Genomic DNA, 25,233 nt, shown 5'->3' with positions numbered 1-25,233 from the left:
CCGAGTATGCAAACCAGACAGCCAGAGCATATAAAGGCACCGCAAGAATGTGTCCTGCTGGCAGTCTGCGACACCCCGTCTCCTGTGCCACTGGCTATCTCAGAGGAGACTAGGGTATGACTGCTTTTTTGAATGAAGTAGGAATTGAAGGGCCTATATTTTAGAGGCATTGTGCCTCCAGAAGCTTTCACTACAACAATTCTGAACCTTGTTTATTTTTACTTTTCATTCAAAGACTCAGCATTTCTGAAGGGAATAACTAAAATCATAACATGCTATTTTCCTACAAATAGCCCAGTAAATAAAACAATGACACCTTTTTTCCCAGTGAAATCACATCTAATCTACCTGTCAGATTCCTGGAACTTCTAGAATAGATTCATATCTTGAAGTTTCCAAGAGTAGTTAAGTAACTTAAAAAAAAAATCTCATTGAGAAATATGACCAAATAAGTTTACCATCACCTGAGAGATGAAGGAATATAGCATAGTTCTGGTCATATGGTTCTTTAAAGTTGAGGATGAAAACTGAATTCATAAATATAATACACTTCTAATTAAAGTTTATTATAGTCTCAAAACAAAACTAATGTTTCCAAGGTGATATAAAGCTTTATTTTTCTTTGATTAAACAGAATACGCAAAACATGAGGAACAGAAACTCACTAATGATCCATAAATTTCACCTTATGAAATTATTTTCATTTCTTGCCACAACGGACCTCCCAAAATGGCAACCCACTCCAGTATTCTTGCCTGGGGAATCACGTGGACAGAGGAGCCTGGCAGACTACAGTCCGTGGGGTCACAAGAGTCGGACATGACTTAGCAACTAAAGCACTACCACAGAGTGGTCAGCAACTGCAAGCTCACGAAATTATTTTAACTTCTTGCCACAATGGGCCTTCCATAGAGTGGAGAGCAACTAGCAAACTCTAAGTCTGAACTTCACTTCTGCCTCTCCCTATGAAACCTGTGTAGGCTTGCTAGAGAACAGAGAAATGCCCTAAGGTAGAGATCTAGAAAAAAGCAGTGAAAGCAAAATTCTCAGCTACTTTGTCTGTGTGTGTGTGTGTGTGTGTGTGTGTGTGTGTGTGTGTGCTCGCGCACGCGCGCGCGCATGCGTGAGGGAGGGAGGGAGGGAGGGAGGGAGAGAGTCAGTGTGACTATTCTGGCACTGACTATAGATAAAAAGTTAATGAAAAGGAGACATGGAATACAACCATCATTTAAAACAGATTTAAGGTAAATGGTATAAAGGTTATTTTATGTTTTAAGTAAAAGATACTGATCATATTTTACTTATTCTAGAAAAACCTTTCTTTCTTGGTTGAACAAACTTCGACTTCGGGTGAATGTGTGTGTAATTGCAGACTCTTGGGAACGCCCTTAAAAATATATCTGAAACTGTATTTTTTTTTTTCTTAAAGAGGTTGGTTTCAATATGTCAGTGGGGGAAGATAAGTAACACTTCACCACACTGAACAGCATTTTCACAGGGATGTGCTTGTGTGCCAGTGAGTTTTAACCAAACCCACACAGCTGCATTACTATCATGTACCCATTCCGAAACATCAAAGACTCTGCCCAGTTTACTTGAGTAATTCTGGGCTGACACACACTTCAGTGGGATGGTGAGACCCTCAGGTGATCAATGACGGCACAATCCCTCTGAAGACAAACAGCTTCCCCAGACAGTCTATACTGTTACTGCTGTTGAAGCCTAGATGAGCTGGCTGCCGAAAGCAAAAATAAGTAGACTTAACCAGATTGTGTACAAATAAGGGTGGAGAGAGTGCTTCTAAGAATCTAAGAAGAGGTCAAATTCAGGGCCATTTAAAAAACATCATGGTCCTAAGAACTCTCACCCTTGGAAGCTCCATGTGACATACTATCAAACATATTAAAATACACCCAAATCATGAATCGAATCTTTATTTTCTCCTCTGTGAGATATGTTTTGAGTATTTCACATTTTTGCTTTATAAGCTAAACAATCATCACACACTTGAGAATTCATGAAGTGCGAAGATCTAAAATAGAAATTGCTCTCAAAAATTATACTTTTATGAATGTTAAATTTAACAATTAATAAAGTCGACATGCTATGCTGGCAAGTATTCCTCTAATAAAGCTGTAAGCACAAGTTGATTTCAGATGTTAAAATGTGGAAAAAAATCTATGTTTTCATAGATAAAATATGGTATAAATTTTTATTCTTCAGTTTTCTTTTTGTGCCCTTTGAACCAAAACACTTTCCCCTTCACAACAAACGTGGCCTAATTCTACAAATGTGTTTTTGCTCGGGAAACTGGGTATGTATGGAGAGGCAATCTCCCATAAAGTTGGAGAATGCAGATTCTTGAGCCACTGTCTGGGTTTCTAATTACAGCATCAATACTTACTAGCTCTGTGATGTTGGGTAAGTGCCTTGGTTTGCTATTCTATGAGAATAAGAGTACTTACCTTCCAGGATTATTGCCAGGATTATGCTAGTATTTTTTTTGAGCATTGAGAACAGTGCCTGATATTCTAGAAGTGTTAGTCATGTTACTGTTATTTCAAACTTAATGCATGAAATGGTTCTGAAAGAATCACTCACTTTCCCCAACAAAGCGGCTCATCTACGGGAACTATGTTGAAGGAAGCGGATGGACCACAAACTTCAGGCAGATATATATCCATATGCCAAGTCTTAGACCAGTGTCTTTACCTTCCTTTTTCCTTCCCAGAGATTCTTCTCTGGGTTAGGAACAGCGGTGATCCCAATGATAAGGATAATTCTTTCCAAGTTAAAGGTCAAGACACAGGCTCAGGATCAGAGAAGTTGAACACCTTGTCTCTCCAGAATAAATACTAGAGTCAGCTCCCTCTAGCGGCTGAGATATTCAATTACAACTCTCTCCAGCCAAATGTAACTCTAGGTCTGTTAAGAAAATAATTGAGAAGATGGTAAACTTAAGTGACGAGCTTCCCTGGTGGTGGCTCAGGGCACAAAGAATCCACCTCCAATGGAGGAGACCCAGGTTCTATCCCTGGGTCACGGAGATCCCTGGAAAAGGGAATGGCAACCCACTCCAGTATTCTTGCCTGGAAAGTCCCATGGACAGAGGAGCCTGGCAAGTGACTAAACAAGCATGCACAGAAACTTAACTGAAAAGTCCATTCTAAGCCATTAAAGAGCACGGTGCAAAATCATAAACCAAGTTTTTTTCACACAAAACTATTGAACATTTGTACAACATCATAACTGTTAACCTTAGCATCATGAAAGAGCAACTTTAATTAAATGTAACCCCATTGTAAGTATTTAACACCTACTTCAGGGTCCTCTAAATATAGTCAGTGTAATCCACATGATAAATAGCTTTTTCTTCCCTAAGTTTTTTTTAATGGACAGGGCTCATTAGTTTACATAATCATCCCTAAAACTAGGACAGTGCTCCCACTGTTGCTCTGTAGTAAAATATTAATCCTACCAAACCAAATATTTGACATGATCTGTTGGGCTTGGAGTGTTTTCCTTAAACCATTAACTTCTCAGGGGTATGAGGAGGCAGGGAAAAAAAAGAAAAATACCACATCTTTCACTACAGTTGTTTTACATAAGGAATATATAGCAAAAGGAACCAGATTTTCTTTAAAAGTACTGAAATTCTTTTTTAGCAATTTATGTCCTAAATCATATCAGCCACTCAAACCAGCTCTTCTGAAAGGTTCTGATTTTAAAAACACATTGCATGTGGTTCATCAGCATATGCTATGTGCTATATACTGATGAAGGAAGGTTATAGCAAATAAAATATAAAAGTGTGATTACGTTTTCATTTATAAATTCACTTAAGAAGGCTAAAAATTGTCAACCCACCAAAGATCTTTCTAAAACAAAGCTCTCCTGTTTTTTCATATAAACTTTATAAAGACAGTTGATTTTTAAAAACTTTATATAAAATACACCCAATTAAAGAGAGTATTTTATTTATTTTTGTTTCCTTCCATCTCCAAAAAGTATATATTTTCTTTCATGCTATTAAATACACCAACATCAAGGAATATTTTTTAGTATGTAAAGTACCATGAAGAACCTAGTAAATCTACATAATTTCATACTCACTTAAGATAATGAGAGGTGTGTAAGAATACATACATGTGCATGCATATCTGTGTGAAGCACAATACTGTGTCGGAGAAGGAAGTTACGATTTTTAGAAATTTTTATTTACTATGTTGGCAATTCATCTAAGTAGCAATACTCTCTCAGCATTTGGACCCACAGGGCTAGAAATGAGCCGTGGAAAAGAAAAACATATGCACATTTATGTATTCTCCTTCTTTGTATAATAAAATTCAATTATCTCTCTGTTTAAAAACCAGTGGTCCAGAATTTTTAGGGCAATGAAAATAGCAAACTCTGTATGGTACCATAATGATGGATACATGTCATTCTACATTTGTTCAAATCCATAGACTGTACAACACCAAGAGTCAATCATAATGTGAACTGTGGACTGTAGGTGATAATGATGCGTCCATAGAGGTTCATCTGTGGTAACATCACCACTTTGGTGAGGGCAGTGATGTAATTCCTAAAGGTGATGCTGTGAAAGTGCTGCACTCAATACGCCAGCAAATTTGGAAAACTCAGCAGTGGCCACAGGACTGGAAAAGGTCAGTGTTCATTCCAATCCCAAAGAATGTTCAAACTATCATACACTTGCATTCATTAAACATGTTAGCAAGGTTATACTCAAAATCCTTCAAGCTAGGCTTCAGTAGTGTTTGAACCAAGAACTTCCAGATGTACAAGTTGGGTTAAGAAAAGGCAGAGGAACTAGAGATCAAATTGCCAACATTCGTTGGATCACAGAGAAAGACAGGGAATTCCAGAAAAACATCTACTTCTACTTCTATACTAAAGCCTTTGACTGTGTGGATTACAACAAATTGTTTAAAATTCTTAAAGAGATAGAAATACCAGACCGTCTTACCTGTCTTCAGAGAAACCTGCATGCAGGTCAAGAAGCAACAGTTAGAACAGGACATGGAAGAACTGACCAGTTCAGAACTGGGAAAGGACTATGTCAGTGCTATGTACTCACTCTGTTTACTTCACTTTTACAGAGTTCAGTTCAGTTCAGTAGCTCAGTCATGTCTCTCTGCGACCCCATGGACTGTAGCATGCCAGGCATCCCTGTCCATCACCAACTCGCAGAGCTTGCTCAAACTCATGTCCATCAAGCCAGTGATGCCATCCAACTATCTCATCCTCCATCGCCCCCTTCTTCTCCTGCTTTCAATCTTTCCCAGCATGAGGGTCTTTTGCAATGAGTCAGTTCTTTGCATCAGGTGGCCAAAGTATTGGAATTTCATCTTCAGCATCAGTCCTTCCAATGGATATTCAGGACTGATTTCCTTTAGGATGGACTGGTTGGATCTCCTTGCAGTCCAAGGGACTCTCAAGAATCTTCTCTAACACCACAGTTCAAAAGCATCAGTTCTTCGGTGTTCAGCCTCCTTTATAGTCCAACTCTCACATCCATACATGACTACTACAAAAACCACAGATTTGACTACAGGGACCTTTTTTGGCAAAGTGATGTCTCTGCTTTTTAATATGCTGTCTAGGTTGGTCATAGCTTTTCTTCCAAAGAAAAAGCATCTCTTAATTTCATGGCTGCTGTCACCATCCGCAGTGATTTTGGAGCCCCCAAAAATAAAGTCTCTCACTGTTTCCCCACCTATTTGCCATGAAGTGATGGGACTGAATGCCATGATCTTAGTTTTCTGAATGTTGAGCTTTAAGCCAACTTTTTCACTCTCCTCTTTCACTTTCATCAAGAGGCTTTTTAGTTCCTCCACTTTCTGCCATAAGGGTGGTGTCATCTGCATATCTGAGGTTATCGATATTTCTCCCAACAATCTTGATTCCAGCTTGTCCTTCATCCAGCCCAGCATTTCGCATGATGTACTCTGCATATAAGTTAAATAAGCAGGGTGACAATACACAGCCTTGATGTACTCTTTTCCCGATTTGGACCAGTCCATTGTTCCATGTCCAGTTCTAACTGTTGCTTCTTGATCTGCAAACAGATTTCTCAGGAGGCAGGTCAGGTGGTCTGGTATTCCCATTTCTTTAAGAATTTTCCACATGGATGTGACAGTTGGACCATAAGGAAGGCTGACTACTAAAGAATTGATGCTTTCAAACTGTGGTGTTGGAGAAGACTCTTGAGAATCCCTTGGACAGCAAGGAGTTCAAACCAATCAACTCTAAAAGAAATGAACCCTGAATATTCACTGGAAGGACTGACGCTGAGGCGCCAATACTTTGGCCACCTGATGCCCTGAGCCAACTTATTGGGAAAGACCCTGATGCTTTAGAAAGATTAAAGGCAATAGGAGAAGGGAGCAGCAGAGGATGAGATGGTTAAATAGCATCACTGACTCAATGAACATGAAATCTAAGCAAACTGTGGGAGAAGACAGGGAAGGACAGAGAAGCCTGGTGTGCTGCAGTCCACGGGGTGGCAAAGAGTCAGACACCACTTAGCAACTGAACAACAACGATAATTCATGTAAAGGCCAAGGGGCATATGGTATATGGGAAATGTCTGTACTTTTTGCTGTGAGCCTAAAACTGTTCTGTTTAAAAAAAAAAAAGTCAAAAAAAAAAAAAAAAATCTCGGCCTCTATTTTAGGCCAAAGGACTAAAATAACCCCCCCCCCACCCAAAACACCCTATAATCCCTACAGCCCAGAAAAATAAAGCCCAGCTTGGTCCAGGCTCTCTCTCCAGGCTCAGCACTTAACACGTCTTCTGTCTTCCCTTCTGTTTTGTTCCCCGTACTGTGCTCACCAGGAACCATGCTGCTGGTGGTGTAACCACAACACAGGCTCTCATCCCACTCTGTCTGCCCCTGCTGTGCCCTCTGCCCAGGTGCTCCCCCCCCCCCAACTCCTCTTCTCTTCCTGATTGATATCTTTTCATCCTTCTACAGCCAAAGAGCATCTCCTCTGGGAGCTTCCTGCTGAAATCAAGTCAGACAGAATTAATTCTCTCTCCCCTTGTCTGTTATTATTTGACAGTCAAGGGTTTTCATGTTGGTCTTCCCTGAGGGAAGGTCATGGGTCACCCATCTTGGTAGCCCAGCCTCTGTTGCGGGGTCATTACTGGCAATCAATACGTGTTTGCAGGATGAGTGACAGGTTCTACAATGTGCGTCTACACGTCAGTAGCTTCAAATCTCTTTGAGCAGTAGGAGGTACACAAGCAAAAAGTGAGGCTCACGCTCCCCTTCCTGCTGTGCTACTTACTGGAGTTTTCATTGCCATGTTGATACAGTGCTGAGTTTTTTCCTAGCTGGAGTATTTCGACTCCCCTCCCCATCTGGCACACCCTTATTCCATCTACCCAAAACTTATCCTTCCTCCAAGACTGGCTTCCTATCTCATTCACCCTGAAGGCCTTTCTCAGTTACACAGACATGCCCAGGCAGGCTCCAGGCTGAAGGAAAAGAAATAGTTTTAAGTTGTAAAATCACTCCAGGCCCTACTGCTCACGTAAGGCTGGCCCTACAGAAGCCTGATTTGGTAACAGGGAAGGGAAAGGTCTCAAAACAGTGCTCAGGATCATGCCTTGACCAAGAGCCCGATCTTCCTGAGAGGAGACTCTAGTGCCCCTTGTCAACTACAAATTGGCTCTTGCCAAGAGCATCGCCTACAACTGAACAACAAGGGCGTTTGCCATCTGCCTCTGCAGAGGTTGAGCCCTGAGCTATTGCAGCTGCTCACCTTCAACACCCCCTGAGGGAGTTCAGCATGAAGTGAGGCACTCCGTGCTCCAGGAAATCTGGTGGGACAGGTCTTTAGGAACAGATTTTATGATCTCAATCCTTGCATCTCCTCATATCTGGAAAAGCACTAAATCCCTTCATGATGACCTCAGATCCTCCTGACGAGCAAAAAACCTTTTGTAAAATGAGTGCCTAATAGTATTGAACTCCACCTTCACCAAAACCTTATATATCGATCTTCCTCCCATTGCCTCTTTGGAGCAGTCTCTCTGAGCTATCTGAGGTGCTGCCTCCCTGGCTGCAGTCCTCATTTTGGCCCAAATAAAACTTAACTCGCAACTCTCAAGTACATCTTTTTTTAGCCAACACCCTCATGCTGCTGGAATCGCAAAGGCCTTTGTCATTTGTCAAGTGTTTCTTCTGGCCCCTGTCTTCCACTTTCCAGCCATGTGCCCTCACCCCAGACCCAATTCCAGGGTCTCTGCCCAGATCAGTGTGGACCCACCAGCATGACTCTACACAGGGGATGGACCGCTCTGCTGCCTGAAACTGCTTCGTTTTGCTGCTGTGAAACTGCTCACCTGGTTTTCCTCCTAATCCCTGGGCACATCCCCTCCTGCTCCTCTGCTTGATCTCAAGATCTGCAGCCTCACAGGGTCTGGCCTGGAGTCCTTTCTTGCTGTCTGACCTCATCACCTCCCATGGCCTTATGTAACGCCCTCTGGCCTAGAAGTCCCCAACCGGCTTCTCTAGACCAAACCGAACCTTTCTTTGGAATTCAGACCCCACATGGGTATTACACAGACTTCTCAAATTTCACATAAAACCTAACCCTTGTTTTGCCATAAGCTGCCCCTCCTCAAGCCTTCCTTGCCTTAGTAACCAGAACCACCTTCTACTCTTACTCCGGCCAACAGTCTAGAAGCTGTCCTTGATTTTCCCTTGACCTGCCTCTTCCAACTCACCTGCCAGCAAGTCCTCACACCCTCCTGCAGAACACGGCCTGCCTTCAATCACTTTTCTCCAACCTCACCACTCCCGCTCTGGGCCAGCCACCATCATCTCCCCCCATACCCTCCCCCCACCCTCTCCCACCCCCTCCCCACTCCCCCCCTCTCCCTCACACACTCTCCCCCTCACCCATGTGGCTCTTCCTTAGGCTGCTCTTGCCCTAGCTGGAGGAGGTTCTCTCTACTCGGAATTCTGGTCATTCTAGGCCAGCTAGCATGTCACACCCTCAGAGAAAAAGAAGCCATCAGATCACCCTATTTAATTTCTTGGCAAATCATTTGTTATTCTCTGATGGTTTCTTGGCTCGTAGTTTATGCTAAGTGTTCTTCCCTGCCCCCCACCTCCCCTGTCCCCGTGTGCACGCATGCTCAGTTGCTTAGTCGTGTCAGATTCTATGTGATTCCACAGACTGTAGCCTGCTAGAAAACAAAACAAAACAAAAAAATCCCATGGAATTTTCCAGGCAAGAATACTGGAGTGGGTTGCCAGTTCCTACTCCAGGGGCTCTTCCTGACCCAGAGATCAAAACTGAGTCTCTCGCATCTCCTGCACTGGCAGGCGGATTCTTTACCACTGCGCCACCTGGGAACCCTGTCCCCATTGTTAGCTCCGTGAGAGCAGAAACCTTCTCCACTCTGTTCCCACAGCCCTGGCAGTAACGGATGCTCAAACTGCACGAGGGCTGTATGAATGAAGGTCAGTCCATTCCAGCGCTCATGTTTCCCGAGTCACCTCTCAACTTTCGGCCAAAAGACTTTGGAATGCATAGCCCAAGATGTCTCTGTCTTTTCTCCATTTACATTTAATGATAATCTATACTCTATGTTCCATAATCTGATGCCATGAGTTAATTTTTGTACTTCTCCAGAGTTTCTATCTTTAATAAGATTTTGCGGAAGGTATGCCACTGGAATAGAACATCTGTCAATAAGTTGCCAGTTACATTAAAAAAATTACTCTAAGCCAGGCTTCCCCTCATCAGCTTGGTAGCTATTATTTGCTAATCATCTTCTCTGTTCCTGGTACTTAATCATCCCCATCATTGAAAGATAAGCATTGACTTCTCTATTATACAGATGAAGAACCTGGGCTCAGAAATACTATATAAGTAGAACAGAGTCCTTTAAAGCAAGTGACAAAGCTGCATGAGCCTTGAAAATGGTGTGTTAAAACATCTCAGAGGGAGGTCTAGATATATTAAGCAATGTGTATGTGTTAGTCACTTAGTCATGTCACTCTTTTCGACCCCATGAACTGTAGCCCACCAGGCTCCTCTGTCCTTGGGATTTTCCAGGCAAGAATACAGGAGTGGTTTGCTATTTCTTCCCCCAGTGGGGGTCTTCCTGGTCCAGGGATCAAACCCAGGTCCTTTTGCATTGCAGGCAGATTCCTTACCATCTGAGCCACCATATTACACAAAATAACTATCTATGCACCTTTAAATCAGCATCCCAAGTCCCAGCTTCTGTCAAAATCATGAGAATGATCAGATCCAGAGTCACACATTCAGATTTCTGGAACAAAGCTAAGCGGGGGCCATCTGTGATCATGAAGAAGCAGCACCACAAAAAACGAGGAACATTAACTCACATCTCCAGAACCAAACCCATACAGTGGCTTCACTTGGGGTCTCATCCACCAACGCTGCGGTTTGTGACAGCCCTGGAGATGTTTCACATCCTCCTAATGAAGAAGCTGCACAGAGCTGTCGAGAACACGGGAAGGAGGGCTCACTGGCAGCAAAAAGTTAGAGCTTTAAACTGCGTCTCTACCGTTCCTCTGAAACGAAGTCGGCTACGTGGCCACAGCAATGTATGCCACTGAACTCCCTACATAAAAATGCTAAATCAGAGCCATAACTCGCTGATGAATGGGGGAGCATTCCTTCATACATATTCCAGTGAACTGCAGATTGACTGTAAAACTAAATCTAACTAGACAATGAACCCTGTGTCGCTGGGGAAATTAATCACCAGCAAAAGGGCACTGCAGCCCAACAGTGGTTGTAGGCTGGCAACCTCCTTCCAGCAAATTGCACATAGGCACTTTAATGAGGGAGAAAATATGAGCTAAGAGAACTGTAGTCAAATCAGTTCCTACGGAAGGGGAAGCACACGAACCAACGTGGTGGTATCTGGCGCCCAAAGATGAGCTAGGGGGAACAAAAGGCCAGGTGTCATTACTGAAGCCAAGACAGCCCAGGGTGTGGGCTCAAGCTGCAATGTGACACTCTCAAGGGGAGCACGGGTTTTGTTCCTAATGTCAGCCCTTTTAGTGATTTTTATTGATGTCATTTTTTTTTTTTCAGGACTCACTAGCTCTCCCTGATCAGCAACAGGAGATTCCAACAGAATGTCATGATGTCATCAGAAACACACACTTTGATAAATAATAAAAATTTCCTGTCATCCTTAAATACTCTTTTTTCTGGACATGATTTTCCTATCTATGCAGGTAATGATGTCCAGACACATTCATATCACTCTGCTGCTGCTGCTGCTAAGTCGCTTCAGTCGTGTCCAACTCTGTGCGATCCCACAGACGGCAGCCCACCAGGCTCCTCTGTCCCTGGGATTCTCCAGGTAAGAATACTGAAGTGGGTTGCCATTCCCTTCTCCAGTGCATTAAAGTGAAAAGTGAAAGTGAAGTTGCTCAGTCGTGTCCGACTCTTGGCAACCCCATGGACTGTATGTAGGTAGACTCCTAAGTCCATGGGATTTTCCAGGCAAGTGTACTGGAGTGGGTTGCCATTTCCACTATGGCCTCTCTAATTGACCCTCACACCAAAAGCTGTTTAGAATCAATTGGTTAGAATCTAGACAAATGGAGATTCTTAAGGTGAGTACACATGGGGATATGCACACACAGACACATACACAGTGACGTCCTGGTACAGAATGGGGTAAAGAAGATGCGGTGAAGGGAAAAAGAACATTTCACCTATAGAAAGGTGAGATGTACTAGAGATAGTCATAGAAAGAGATGTACTAGTCATAGAAGGGGAAATAGGTCCCAGACTTTGCCATTTGTTCAGTTTCAGATACGTTGGATGGTAACTTCAATCCTGTAAAGTAGGGATGATCTCCTCACCTGTGAAGGGCACACCACCACCAAAGAATTCCACCTACTCTGCCTACTTCCCACAAAGTTGCAGCCTCAAACATTACAAAGAAACAAATGATGGGATAAAGTTCAGACAAATAAACAGCAAGAGTGACCTCACTGGGCTTTTATGAGGAACCAATTAGAGTTTGCATGTGAGAAATGTCCTTAAATTGGAGAGCTCTGTACAATTACTGAGCCAAATTGATCTTGGCAGAGACACAGAGTTTTGAATGCTTCTCCAGAAGCAGTATCGCAGTACAACCCTCAGACCCAAAGTGGGTCAGAGAGTCCCTTGAAAAATGGAATTCCAAAATTAACTGGGGCAAAAAATAAGGCTGCCTTAGCCTCCATTACTCTTCAGCAACCCAAATCAATTCATAGGGTGATGGAATGCATTTCCCCTAAATACAAGTTAGGAATGTTGTTTTTGTTTTGTTTTTAAGAAGCATCCAAAGCTTCTGGCCAATTTCTACCAAAATAAATCCAATGCAACTATGCCAATTTCACAACACAATTCCCATTGGCAGGTGCTGCTGTCACAGCTGGTCTTACCATTTGACTGATTCCTTAGTGTTTAGCCACTAAGATCGCAACTGATCCTCAGAATCCATCTTAACATGGAGTTCTGAGTGCCTCTTACACAAGAGTAGTGAAAAGTGTTTATTCTTAGCCATCCCTAGAATAGTGACATGAGCAAATGACTTACAGTCAAATGGCTTTCCAAAATGAAATTTTCTACTTTGGGCTGATAATTTCCAACAAATAAAAGTATATATTAAATAATAATTTCATTCATCTAAACCATCTGGTCAGCTATTCTAGGTAACAACCTTTTGCAAATCCCTCACACTAGAAGGCTTGAAAATACACAGTGCTCCTTGAGTCACACATCGTGTTATTGTATTATGTGAAAAAGGCACCAGGTTCCAAAATTCTCCCTTTAAAGTTTCTGTGCCTAAATGACACCTCCCCTACTGAACCATACAGAACTTCACAGTCCAACACTCATTTTTCTTGAGTATAGTTCAGGTTCTTTCTTGAGAAAAGAACAGTGGCCGGGCTAAGAGCCACCCCTACAGTCCAACTCCTTAAGCAAGAGAGAGAAAGAGAGAGGGGGACTTCTGTGAGTGCTAGAATTTCTCAGGTCTTCACTGAATCACAAAAGGAGCCTTTCCACCTGGCTTCTGGGGGCATCTCTAGGGGACATAGAGGCTGATGACCCAAATTCAGGATATTAAGGTGTTTCTCCATTCAGAGCATTAGGCTCATGATCCAGTTAGACGGACTCAAGAAATCTCAGCTGCAGGCTGCAGCTGAACACACTTCTCAAGGCCAGGCCCTGTACTCTGAGCTGCACAGAAGTCGCTGCATTTCTCTCATTAAGACCCAAACCACAGGAGCACAAGTCAAGGCGGATTCTGCAGAGCATCTGCCTCCCGCCAGCAGCCTAGCAGAGGCCTCAGTGTCGCTGCTGCTCCTCCCGCACCTCCACCCCATCACATCAAAGTCCTGGAAACAGCGCTGAGCTCCAGGACGCTGCACCTCCCGCAGCAGGTGGGACGTCCCACTTGGCCGTTATGCCCTCATTTTCAGATCTGACATAACTAAACACAACTAAAAGGGATATTATTATGCCCCCAGATGATTTCTCTCCTAATTCCCTATTTCTTTCTGAGCTACCACAGTGCCCCTGGTCTGCATCCTGCCTCCCATCCTTCAGCTTGTCCTGTTGACTCTTCTTCCTTAGCACCTGTCACACGCTTCCTTTCCCTCTCAATCTCATCGTTCTAGATCTATTGTCTGTCTTCCTTTTCTATACTTTGCTTCCTCCACTCTATTCATACCGTGTTTCTCCAGTGCAGAAACCTTACTGAAGATTTTCCTAATTAAAAACCCCAGACATGCCCCACCCTGAGAAGATAAAACCCAAACCTCATTGACTGGCATGTGAGAGACACTACAGTCTGTGCCCGACCACTCTTTCCATGAAGTGCCCTCTGCCCACACTCAGGGTTACTCAAGCTCTCAGACAAGCTGGCTCATTTCCATTTCTGATCACATCTTCATCATCCCTTTCACTCCTACTCCTGTGCTCACCCCTGGTGACCTTCCTTCATTCACTTACTTCCCCCCAATCAACCTTCATGGTCCAGTTCAAGTCATGCTCCTACATTTCTAAATCCTCTGGCTGTGCTACTCATGTGGCCTCTGTAACATAACCCATTACATTTTATTTTTTCAGATATCCAGGCTTAACTAAATTGTTACTCAAAACCAAAATAAATTCCAGGAAAATCAGAACTCCTCTTCTTGATATGTCTTACAGTATCAGCAGAGCAAACCAACCAAAGTTGGTTCTATTTGCTTCTTCACTGATATGCTACAACTTACAAATAGAGAGATGACTTCCTAAGGACTGATTTTAGAACACAGAAAAACTAGAATGGGTGCATTTTAGGTCTTGCCTTCCTTTAATAAACTTTATTCTCATTACCACAACTCACCCAATGGTTATCCAACCTTGGAAGCTCTTAAGAAACTTCCACTTGGGGAGGGAAGAGGAAAATAGATGTTTATTTTCTATAAAAACAAAAGGAAAAATTATATCTGGTTTTAATAATGTGTTAAATTGATGACAGTAATTTCAAGTATATCCTCTCTCATGTTCACTCATAACCACACTAACAAACTTCTACATATCATACAATAACACAGTGTCTCAGAATAAGCAAACAATAAAAATATGTGTATGCTTTTCAGCCACCTACATAGTGGGCTCCAGAGTGAAAAATAAAATCACTTGGAAGCTCCACAGAAGCAGGGAATAGAAGTGAAAATGTCTTTGGAGACAGGACAACCATAGAGTTCAAAGTGCTGAGCTCCAATCCACTGCAGTCACTGCCGCTTCATTGGAACACACACAGTTAAGCAAAAATTGACCAAAGGATTACACCACCCAAAGCAATCTACAGAGTCAATGCAAGCCCTATCAAACTACCAACGGCCCTTTTCACATAACTAGGAAAAAAAATTACAATTTGTATGAAAACACAAAGAACCTCAAATAGCCAAAGCAATCTTGAGAAAGAAAAACAGAGATGGGGGAATCAACCTTCCTGACTTCAGACTATACTACAAAGCTACAGTCATCAAGACAGTATGCACAAAACAATAAAATACATTTTCTGTCAAAGTCTTTCAGTTCTGTTTTCACACAAAAAATGTAATATCAAATGGAATCTTACTTATTTCAATAGCTGTAATAATTTATTATATTTCTTCCTTTAGGAAAGAGACAATGGCCACTGTAAGCTTGCAGTATAACCTAATTGGTCATTAAGGTGGAGGACAGTGACTCATGACTGTGAAGCTATTATGAGAGACCTGTGAGTCCAAATACTGCCAACGCCTGAAAAAACAAAGCCACGCACAGAGGCCCTAGTATGTTCCCCCCACATGTCTACAGTTGTTGTTGTGATCAATAAATTAGAAATTATTAGATAAATCAATAAATTAGAAAATATTAAATGTCCTGAAATTCACAGTCACTTTCTGCTTTCTACCTTTCTGCTTAATCAAGAGATAATGTTCAATCAGGGGATTGTATGGGATGTTCTACACAAAGCCTGACATTAAAAAGGATCCCCAGAATGACAAAGGTGAGACCATCTATCCCAGATCCCTAATGCTGACCCCGTACGTCACCCAATGCCACACAGATCTGAGGCTTTTCAAGCTCTCCAGCTGCTGTGGGGCTCCACACAATGCCTATAAAATTCAGGTCCTTTTATAACTCCCATCACTGATAAAAGGCAATAAAGGCAAATGAGTTGAGGATGGTGGTCAGTGGATGCTGCAAAGATAAATAAGTCACTAATGTATCCACACTCTATCTCACACTGAGCTAAACCGAAAGCCCATACATTCAAGGTTTCAAGACCATGCTCTAAGTTATAGAAAGGAAATGGACAATGAATGGATAAACCAAAGCACATAAATCATCACACACAAAATATCTGGATCTACACTGTGGGGATGTGAACCATCCAGATGCCCCTGCCGGATCCCCCTGTGAGGATTTCCTGGACTCAGGAGTGAGCCCACAGAGCCCTCTTTTTTAAACACACAGCACCTTTCCCTAGGAAGGGAGCGGGAGGAGCCGTGTGGAGTTCTCATCGCCCCATCAGTGTCACCACACTTCAGTCAAGCTGTTTCCTTGCTGTTTCATACACGGCTGAGAGCTCCCTGAGGGGAGGGATGGGATCCCATTTACTGTCTTCTCCTCCAGACCACACCTGGCTCTCAGAAGCAAAATGACTGGTGAGTGAAGTCGGGCACACAGAGCCCCATCGGCGGGGTAAGTGGCAGAACAGCCGCACACGCCAAGAGGCCTAGAGCACAGTCCACAGCAGGGCCTCCAACAAGAGAACTGTAAAAGCTGCCAGGGAGAAAAAGTGAGCCAAAGCAAGCACTCTGCAGTGGGCTGGAACTGCAAGTCATTCTGTGGCTTTCATCTGGAGCCTTGCTCAAGCTTGCCCAGATCCCACTGCCTGTAATGTGTCAGGAAGCCATCACATAGAGGAACTGAAGAGGCAAAGATTCCATGAGATGGGGCTAAAACGTATCATCAGCCAGATAGCAAGGGGTTCTCTCCTCCAAGCAGATATAGACAGATAGCACACATGCTCAAAGGCATCCAGAGTCTGGGAGGTTAAATCAGCACTTGCTGAGGGAGTAAGTGCCCTGGGCCACGGGGAAGAGGCTGGTCATCTTCCAACTCTTAAGTATCTTTACCCCTAAGGATGCCCTTGGGCTTGTACCTCTCTCCTGTCTGTCCCTGATGGCTCCAGCCACAGTGGTCTGTCTCTTTTATGAACTATCTTGACTAGTGGTCTGTGCTGTTCACTGGCTTTCGTTCCTAGGAGGAGGCAGGGTGCTGGGAGTGAACGGAGCACTGGATTAAGACTCAGAAAAGCTGGTTTGAGTCATATGACCCCTTCAGCCCTTGGTCCTTCTTCTATGAAACAGAGGTAAAGGGGCCCATGTACAGGGTCATTTGAGGTCATTTGAGGATCACAATAAAGGTGGGAGAATATAGTTTACAGTTCTCTTTGGCTTCTATGGCTGCTGTCCCATTAACACAGACTTGGTCATCTTAAAGAGTAGAAATGGATTCTCTCATAGTTCTTGTAGTCAGAAATCCAAAAATCAGTATCAATTGGCCCCAATCAAGGTATCAACAGACCATGCTCCCTCGGGAGGTACCGGGGAGAACCTGTTCCTTGCCTCTTCCAGTTTCTCTGTGTGTCAAACCTCCCTCTTAGTACATTTGTTGATAGGATTTATGGCCCATAGGATAATCCAGCATGATCTCTTGATCTCAAAATCATTAAAATGAACCACAGCTGCCAAGGCTCTTTTTCGAAATTAGATAACATTTGTTGGTTCCAGGGATTAGGATCCGATATCTTTGGGGCCACCATTCAGGCCTCTCCACCCATCAAATACATTCAGTGTTAAAGTACAATTCTTGCCACATATTCTTTCATTTATTTATTTAAAATTAATTAATTTTAATGGGAGGATAATTACTTTACAATACTGTGATGGCTTTTGGCATACATCAATATGAATTTGTCACAGGTACACATGTATCCTCCCATCCTGAATCCCCCTTCCACCTTCCTCCCCGCCCCATCCCTCTGGGTTGTCCCAGAGCACTGGCTTTGGGTGCCCTGCTTCATGCATCAAACTTGCACTGGCCATCTATTTTACATAAGGTAATGTACATGTTTCAATGCTATTCTCTCAATTCACCCCACCCTAACCTTCTCCCTTTGCCAACAAAGGTCTGTCTAGTCAAGGCTATGGTTTTTCCAGTAGTCACATATGGATGGGAGAGTTGGACTATAAAGAAAGCTGAGTGCCGTAAGAATTGATGTTTTTGAACTGTGATGTTGGAGAAGACTCTTGAGAGTCCCTTGGACTGCAAGGAGATCCAACCAGTCCATCCTAAAGGAGATCAGTCCTGGGTGTTCATTGGAAGGACTTATGTTGAAGCTGAAACTCCAATACTTTGGCCACCTGATGCGAAGAGCTGACTCATTGGAAAAGACCCTGATGCTGGGAAAGATTGAGGGCAGGAGAAGGGGATGACAGAGAATGAGATGGTTGGATGGCATCGCTGACTCAATGGACATGGGTTTGGGTGGACTCTGGGAGTTGGTGATGGACAGGGAGGCCTGGCATGCTGCAGTTCATGGGGTTGTAAAGAGTTGGACATGACTGAGCGACTGAACTGAACTGAACTGAACCTTCTCCCACTGAGTGCAAAAGTCTGTTCTTTACATCTGTGTTTGCTGCCCCGCACATAGGATCATTGGTACTGTCTTTCTAAATCCCATATATATGTGTTAATATTCAGTGTTTGTCTTTCTCTTTCTGACTTACTTCACTCTCTATAATAGACTCCAGGTTCATCTTCCTCATCAGAACTGACTCAAGTACATTTTTTTTTTTTTTTTTTATAGCTGAGTAATATTCCGTAATGGATGTGTACCACAACTTCTTTGTCCATTCATCTGCTGATGGACACCTAGGTTGCTTCCATGTCCTAGCTATTGTAAATAGTGCTGTAATGAACATTGGGGTACATGTGTCTCTTTCAATTCTGGTTTCCTCAGGGTACATGCCAGCAACAGGATTGCCTTAGAGACCCCTGGGACAATGTTAAACAACCCGCCATTCAAATCACAGGCATCCCAGAAGGAGAAGACAAAAGGAAAGGGCATGATAAAATACTTGAGGAGATAATAGTTGAAAACTTCCATATTCTATTCTTAATTCTCATCAACACAACTAGCACTGAAATCCTTGGAGGCTAAGAACAACTCTTATACTCCATGACGGTTTTTAAGGTGTTATTTGTTCATATAGAAAATAAAGCCCTTATTCTACTTAATTTTTAGTTCCCAGCATTGGAGCCCATGTAAAAATTCTAACAGAGTGTCAAGTGTTTCATTTTTTATTTCTGAAGTACCCAGATTGCCTGATCAGAGAAGCTGGGGAAGGAGGAACTGCATGGCAGATGCTTCCACTGTTACAGCCAAGGGCCTCGCACCGAGGGTCACGTGATGCACTGTCAGCGAAAACTGTTCCGAACTGTCACCTGAACACAAAGGCAGGAGAATGGCTAGAAGTAAAACTGCCATATATGCCGGACAAATGAGCGTGAACTCCACGCAACCGGATTCATCTCAATGCAAAGGAAAGAAAGGCAGCAGCTAATCTGGAAGAGCTTGACGAAACCTTAAGATGGGGTGGTAAATCCACTCACTCAATTTTTTCTACAGCTATTTGCTGAGGACACACTATGGGCCAGATACTAGGGACCCAGTCATGAGCAAAACAGGTGAATCGTTGTCAATTTAAAAATTTCGTGCTAGTTGGGAAAATAAACTACAAGTAAACAAACAAATATTGAATGGGGATATGCTTCCCCAGTGGCTCAGACCATGAAGAATCTGCCTGCCATGTGGGAGACCTGGGTTCGATCCCTGGGTTGAGAAGATCCCCTAGAGAAGGAAACGGCAACCCACTCCAGTATTCTTGCCTGGAGAATCCCATGGACAGAGGAGCCTGGCGGGCTGCAGTCTACCGCATCACAAAGAGTTGGACACAACTGAGCAACTAGCACACACCAAAGGAAACATCAGGAAGCAGGTTTGGATTGGGGGTAGGGGACACACTTCTCCTAGAGGGGCAGGGAAGGCCTCTCTGCTGCAGTGACATTTAGTTCGGACACTGAGTGAAAGAGATCAGATGACTGAGGAACAGGAGGGAGAGTCTCCTCTAGCTGTCCTGATCAGCTAGAATAACTTGATGTGCCAGAAAATGCAGTGCTCAAAAACCAGTAAGATCATGTCTTAAGGACCCAGGAGTCAGCTGGAAAGACCTCCCACTGATGGATTTTGGGACAACGTGATCAACAAAAAGAGGAATACTGGTCACGGATCCTTATACACCAAATACAGGTTATCTATTTTATTCTTTAAAAATATGCATGAATCAATACTAACATTCCTAAAAATGGGGAGAAAGGAGGAAAATTTCTTCTGTAACAGAAAAACACTAGCTAGTAACAGAATTAGAAAACTGCCACTTGACAAATAGCAACAAAATAACTGATTCAAGCCAGGTCACCAATGAATGCAAAAACCACTGGGTAAAATTTTGTTGAGATATTCATATTATCTCAAAACGGTGCTCCGGAGATTACTTAATAAAGCAAAAGCATAAAACTGCAAGGGAAAAGTTTGGCAGGCACGAGATTTGGGGCTTTGCAGTATGATGCTATGAGTAAGACATCTTCACCTGGTTTTCTCAAGTATGTTTAACCCGAATCTAATGACCAAGAAACCATCAGATAAATTGAGATTGTGGGATAGTCAACAAAACAGTTGTCCTATATTCCTGATAAATGTCAATGTTATGAAAAGATGAAAGAAAAAACTAAACTGTTCTAAAGGAGACTAAAGAGACATGGCAACTAAATGAAACATGTAATTTTAAACTAGATTCTGGAGTTTAAAAATGCAACTCTAAAGAACTTTGGGGGGGATCATTGGAGAAATTTGAGATGGACTGCATATCAGATATTACTGTAATCAGGTTCAACTTGGGAGTATAATAATGATGTAATGATGTTACGGTTATGAAGGAGAAAGCACATGTCCTCAGGAGATAAATGTTGGAGTATTTTGGGGTGAAATGTCTGAATGTTTGCAAATTACTCTGAAATGGTTCAATGAACAAACAAACAAAAACAGTCATTTAATATTTATACGAGCTAAAAAGGAAAAAGGCAGGAAGATAAAGCAAATGTGGAAAGTGTTAATCAGTGAATTAAGGTGAACATGGGTGTTGACTGTACTATTCTTTCAACTTTTTTTCTAGATTTGGAGTTTTTTTTAAGTGAAAGGGTACGTGAGAGTATTTCAGGAACAGGAGACAATAAGGTTGTGACACAAACATTCTTGGAGTGGTCAAGAAAAATCAGAATCCAATGTGACCAGAAGGAAAGGAGTGAGAGACAGCAGGAAGGGGTCATGGAGCATGGCAGGGCAGCCATGGGCAGGCTCTGAGCAGTGGAAGGGCGGACACAGCAAAGACCACTTTGAGCTCTGGACCAAGAATGAGCACAGGAGGGCAGGCGGTGAACAGAAGTGAGGATGGGTGGGTGGGGGATTGGGGAGGGGATATAAGTTAGGAGGCTGCTTAGAAATCCAGGGATATGACTTCTGACTCTGAACTTTAGAGCCAAGCTGATATTTTACATGAAGAGGAGAAGAAAAACAATTCCAGTACCACTGCAGGAAAATGAATGTTCTCTCGCTTTGGAGTATCCCCATACTGTTTCATTAAATGGATCCAGGAAGAGCTCACCTGAGCATACTGTCATGGAAATAGTAGTAGAAAAGCATACAGTCCATGAAATTTAGCTCATTTCCTCTTCACCTGAGATCATGAGGACAGCTGTCCCATTTTCATAATATCTCACCATCGGCACGTTCCATTAGCATATGCAACATCCTTGATAACAAAGGTCGGGTTTTGCAGATCATTTTGAATGCTGGGCTTCCAAGAACAATACGAAGCTAATAATAATAATAAAACAGAATGCTCAGGTTGGAACTCTTCACAAATGGCATCTAATTAATTCTTATAACACCTCCAAGAGGTATTATTATCCCCATGTTACTGCTGGAGAAACTTGATAATTTTTTGTCTTAAATTCTGCATTTGTATCACTCCTCTGCTCAGACACCTCTGAGCTTCACATTCTCATTGCCATCTTTTACTTTCAAAGAATATCACAACTTAATTCTCTTTTCAATAGGGTGGGTGTTAATGGCTGTAGCCACATTTTAAGTGTAGGAATAAGTTTTTTAAGTGATGTGAGATGTTTTTTCCTAGTCTCAAAGCGATGCAGTAACAAAATGGAATATACGGTAGAACCCCATGCCACCCTACCCCACATACACACAGCAAAGTATTTTTTTTCATTAGATGATCTAATAACTGAGAGATAACTGCTAAACGTTACATTGAATAATTTTAAGATATTCCAGAACCAAAAATCAAAATTTGGTTAAGTGAAGACACAATATTTGGTACAGAAAAACTATGTAACAATAAATACTCCTGATTGATGAAAGCCAAATGAGTCTCTCAGTGTGGGTGGTACAAAGGAAGTTTCCAGGCTCCTTGCACTTTAGGTGGAGCTCCTACTTCAGGCCTGAAGAGGCAGGTCTTCAAATAGGGCTCAAAAAGTGTGAGACCATCACAGCAACGTGGACACACTCTCAGCCCAGGGCTGCAGCAAGCCAGCCCTGGCCGAGAAAACTGGGTACAGACTGCTGAGGATAGAGCAGCAGCAGCAATGAGTGCCTCGGGGGCCTATGGCCTGATTTCCAAATGAAAGCAATTTAACCTTCATTGTGTCACTTGGGCTCTGTCTAAAATAAAACTTTTTTGAAAAGAGAAATATAGGGCACCACAATTCAAAACACGTTCCCCAGCCCCACAACCACACTCTCAACAGAGGACTAAAAAATTCACTTGTATGGTGACCCAAAACACCAGGGAAGCCCACGTTAGTTGCCCAGTCTTGTCTGACTCTTTGCAACCCTACAGACTTTAGGCCAGCCAGGCTCCTCTATCCATGGCATTCTCCAGGCAAGAACACTGGAGTGGGTAGCCATTCCCTTTTCCAGGGGATCTTCCCTACCCAGGGATCAAACCCAGGTCTCCTGCATTGCAGGCAGATTTTTTTTTTTTTTTTTTTTTTTACCATCTGAGCCACCAGGGAAGCCCTGAGGTTCAGACAGAGCAACAAAATCACCTCCCTGTAAATATCATATTCTGTTCGGAATGCAAAACTTGAAATGACTAGGAACTGAAGTGTGTTCAAGTGTAGACACTTAGACTTTATGCCACAGAATAAGAGTGAGGGCTCTTCCCCCAGAGGCCTGAATTTTAACAGGATCAAGCCACTTTCCAGACATTGTGGGTGTAATTTACTATTCAAACTTGGGGGGTGTGAAAGTGAAAGGGGGGCCCTTTTACTAATGACAACGGGACAGCAGGCATCAACCGAACGGCACCTAGGCAGACCGAGATGTGTGGTCACTACAGATAAGTTTGTTTCTCTGAGTCTCAGTTTTCACTTCTGTCAAACTGTCTTCCTGGCCTCACAGGCCTGCTGTGAGGACTACAGGAGTTAATAGGGGAGCACTAAGAATAGCCCCGGGCAGGTAGCAAGCTCTCAGTGAAACTAAGCCACCCCACATGCAGATATTTAAGCGATTTGAGCCTCCTGCTCAAAGCAGTAAGCCAAAGAGAAAAGTTAGCATGAAAAAGTGAACGCATAAGAAAAAAGGAGAATCATTATGTCAGAAACCAAGGCCCCTGAACGGCTCTCATGGCCTGGCCACAGGGGCACCTAGGCCTGCAGGAGCAAAGGCTTTGAGAGGATAACATGTTCCCGGGACCCAGAGGGATGTGAAAGCTCTGTTTGCCATCTGACCTCCTAAAACCTCACGCCCCAGGCCCGGTAACTGCAATAAGTTTACTCCATCCCCCTTCCCCATTGCGGTCTACTCTCTGCCCCCTCCCCACCCCTCACTGGACCACCACACACACCCTCTCATTCTCCCTTCTTACAGGAGACAGAAGCTGCCAGTTGCCAGCACCTGCAGAAACCACAGTAGCCGAGTGAAGCACTACCTGGCCTGTCCACGCCTCCCCCGCCAACCTTCCGACGTCTGCCCGGACCGCACCTACAGGGCCAGCCAAGTGTTCAGTCATGCTCGTCTCAGCTTCGCAGAGCCATTCCACACAGTGCCGGTACTAAACAGACCTGGGCCTACACAGCAATTCAGAAACAAAACTCAGGATGCATAAGGCAGTTCATTAAACCATCACATTCACAAAAGCACTGGAACTGGTGTCTGCAGACTATGAAAAAATTGCCATCTGGTACCAGCTTCTTCAGATTTTTTTTTTTTTTCAATATTCTTCACAAAGTGAAGTGGCGGGGGGTGGGGGGGCAGACATAGAAGAAACAATGCAAAAGACAAATGGTCCCACTCATCCTACAAACTCAGTGAAACTAAACGGCTTTATCAGTCAGGTGACTTCCCCACACTTACAGGTGTCCCTTGAAAAGGAGACACAAATAAGTCCGTTTGTATCCTACTTTAGATTCTACCAATTAGCGATATCATATGATATTTGTCTTTCTCTGCCTCACTTATTTCACTTGGTATGAAAATCTCTAGGTCTATCCATGTTGCTGCAGATGGTATTGATTCATCCTTTTTATAGCTGAGTAATATTCCATTCCACATATGTACCACATCTTCTTCATCCATTCATCTACTGACGGACACTTAGGTTGCTTCCATACATTGGCTATTGTAAACAGTGCTGCTTCTGAACACTGGGGCGCGTGTATCTTTTCACATTACGTTTTTCTCCTGATATATGTCCAGGAGTGGGATTGCTAGATCATACGGTAGTTCTATTTATAATTTTTTAAAAGAACCTCCATACTGTTCTCCAGGCTTCTCAGGTGGCACTAGTGATAAGGAATCTGCCTGTCAATGCAGGAGACACAAGAGACACAGGTTAGGTCACTGGGTCGGGAAGATCCTCTGGAGAGGAAATGGTACCCCTCTCCAGTATTCTTGCCAGGAAAATTCCACAGGCAGAAGAGCCTGGTGGGCTGCAGTCCATGAAGCTGCAGAGAGTTGGACACGACTGAGCGACTGAGTACGCACAGGCACACACATACTGTTCTCTGTGGCAGCTACACTAATTTATATTCCCACCAACAGTGTAGGCAGGTTCCCTTTTCTTCAGAGACATAGAAAACAGAGGGAGGCAGGGGAGAGGGATAAATTAGAAGTTTGGGATTAAAATATACAGACTACTATATATAAAATAGATAATCAATGAAGACCTACAGTATAGCACAAGATATTAAGTATAGTACTATACTCAATATCTTGTAATAACCTATAATGGTAGAGAATGTTAAAAAAAAAAAGAATATATATATATATCTGAAGCATTTTACTATATATCTGAAACTAACACACTATAAATCAATTATATTTCAATAAAAATTTAAAAAGAAGACATTTGAAAAAGGAGACATATTCACAGCATGCTGCCATGTATTTAGTAAATGCTTATTATGCCTGCCCCTCACCATGGCAATGAGTGGAGTGATGGGGGATTCAGGGAGCTGCGGACACCTA

At 43.0% G+C, this 25,233-nt stretch overlaps 1 protein-coding gene across 19 annotated transcripts in view; it reads right to left on the bottom strand.

Annotated features, from left to right (window-relative positions):
• Window positions 1–25,233, bottom strand: part of MAST4 (microtubule associated serine/threonine kinase family member 4) — a 616,403-nt gene that overhangs the window by 193,151 nt on the left and 398,019 nt on the right. The window contains exon 1 of one of the 19 annotated variants that reach the window (XM_086362024.1): window positions 21,353–21,414. The exons of the other annotated variants lie outside the window; for them this stretch is intronic. Coding sequence (XP_086218150.1) covers window positions 21,353–21,399 — 47 coding nt within the window. The 5' untranslated portion in view covers window positions 21,400–21,414. Of the gene's footprint in view, window positions 1–21,352; window positions 21,415–25,233 lie in introns of those variants that run through there. 19 annotated transcript variants of the gene reach the window in all.

This window comes from Bos grunniens, chromosome 20 (assembly GCF_055505025.1).
Source record: "Bos grunniens cultivar Pamir isolate PY7600 chromosome 20, Bosgru_T2T1.0, whole genome shotgun sequence".
Taxonomy (NCBI): domain Eukaryota; kingdom Metazoa; phylum Chordata; class Mammalia; order Artiodactyla; family Bovidae; genus Bos; species Bos grunniens.
The sequence above is the reverse complement of the archived record's forward strand: the minus strand, read 5'-3'. Positions and strand labels throughout refer to the sequence as shown.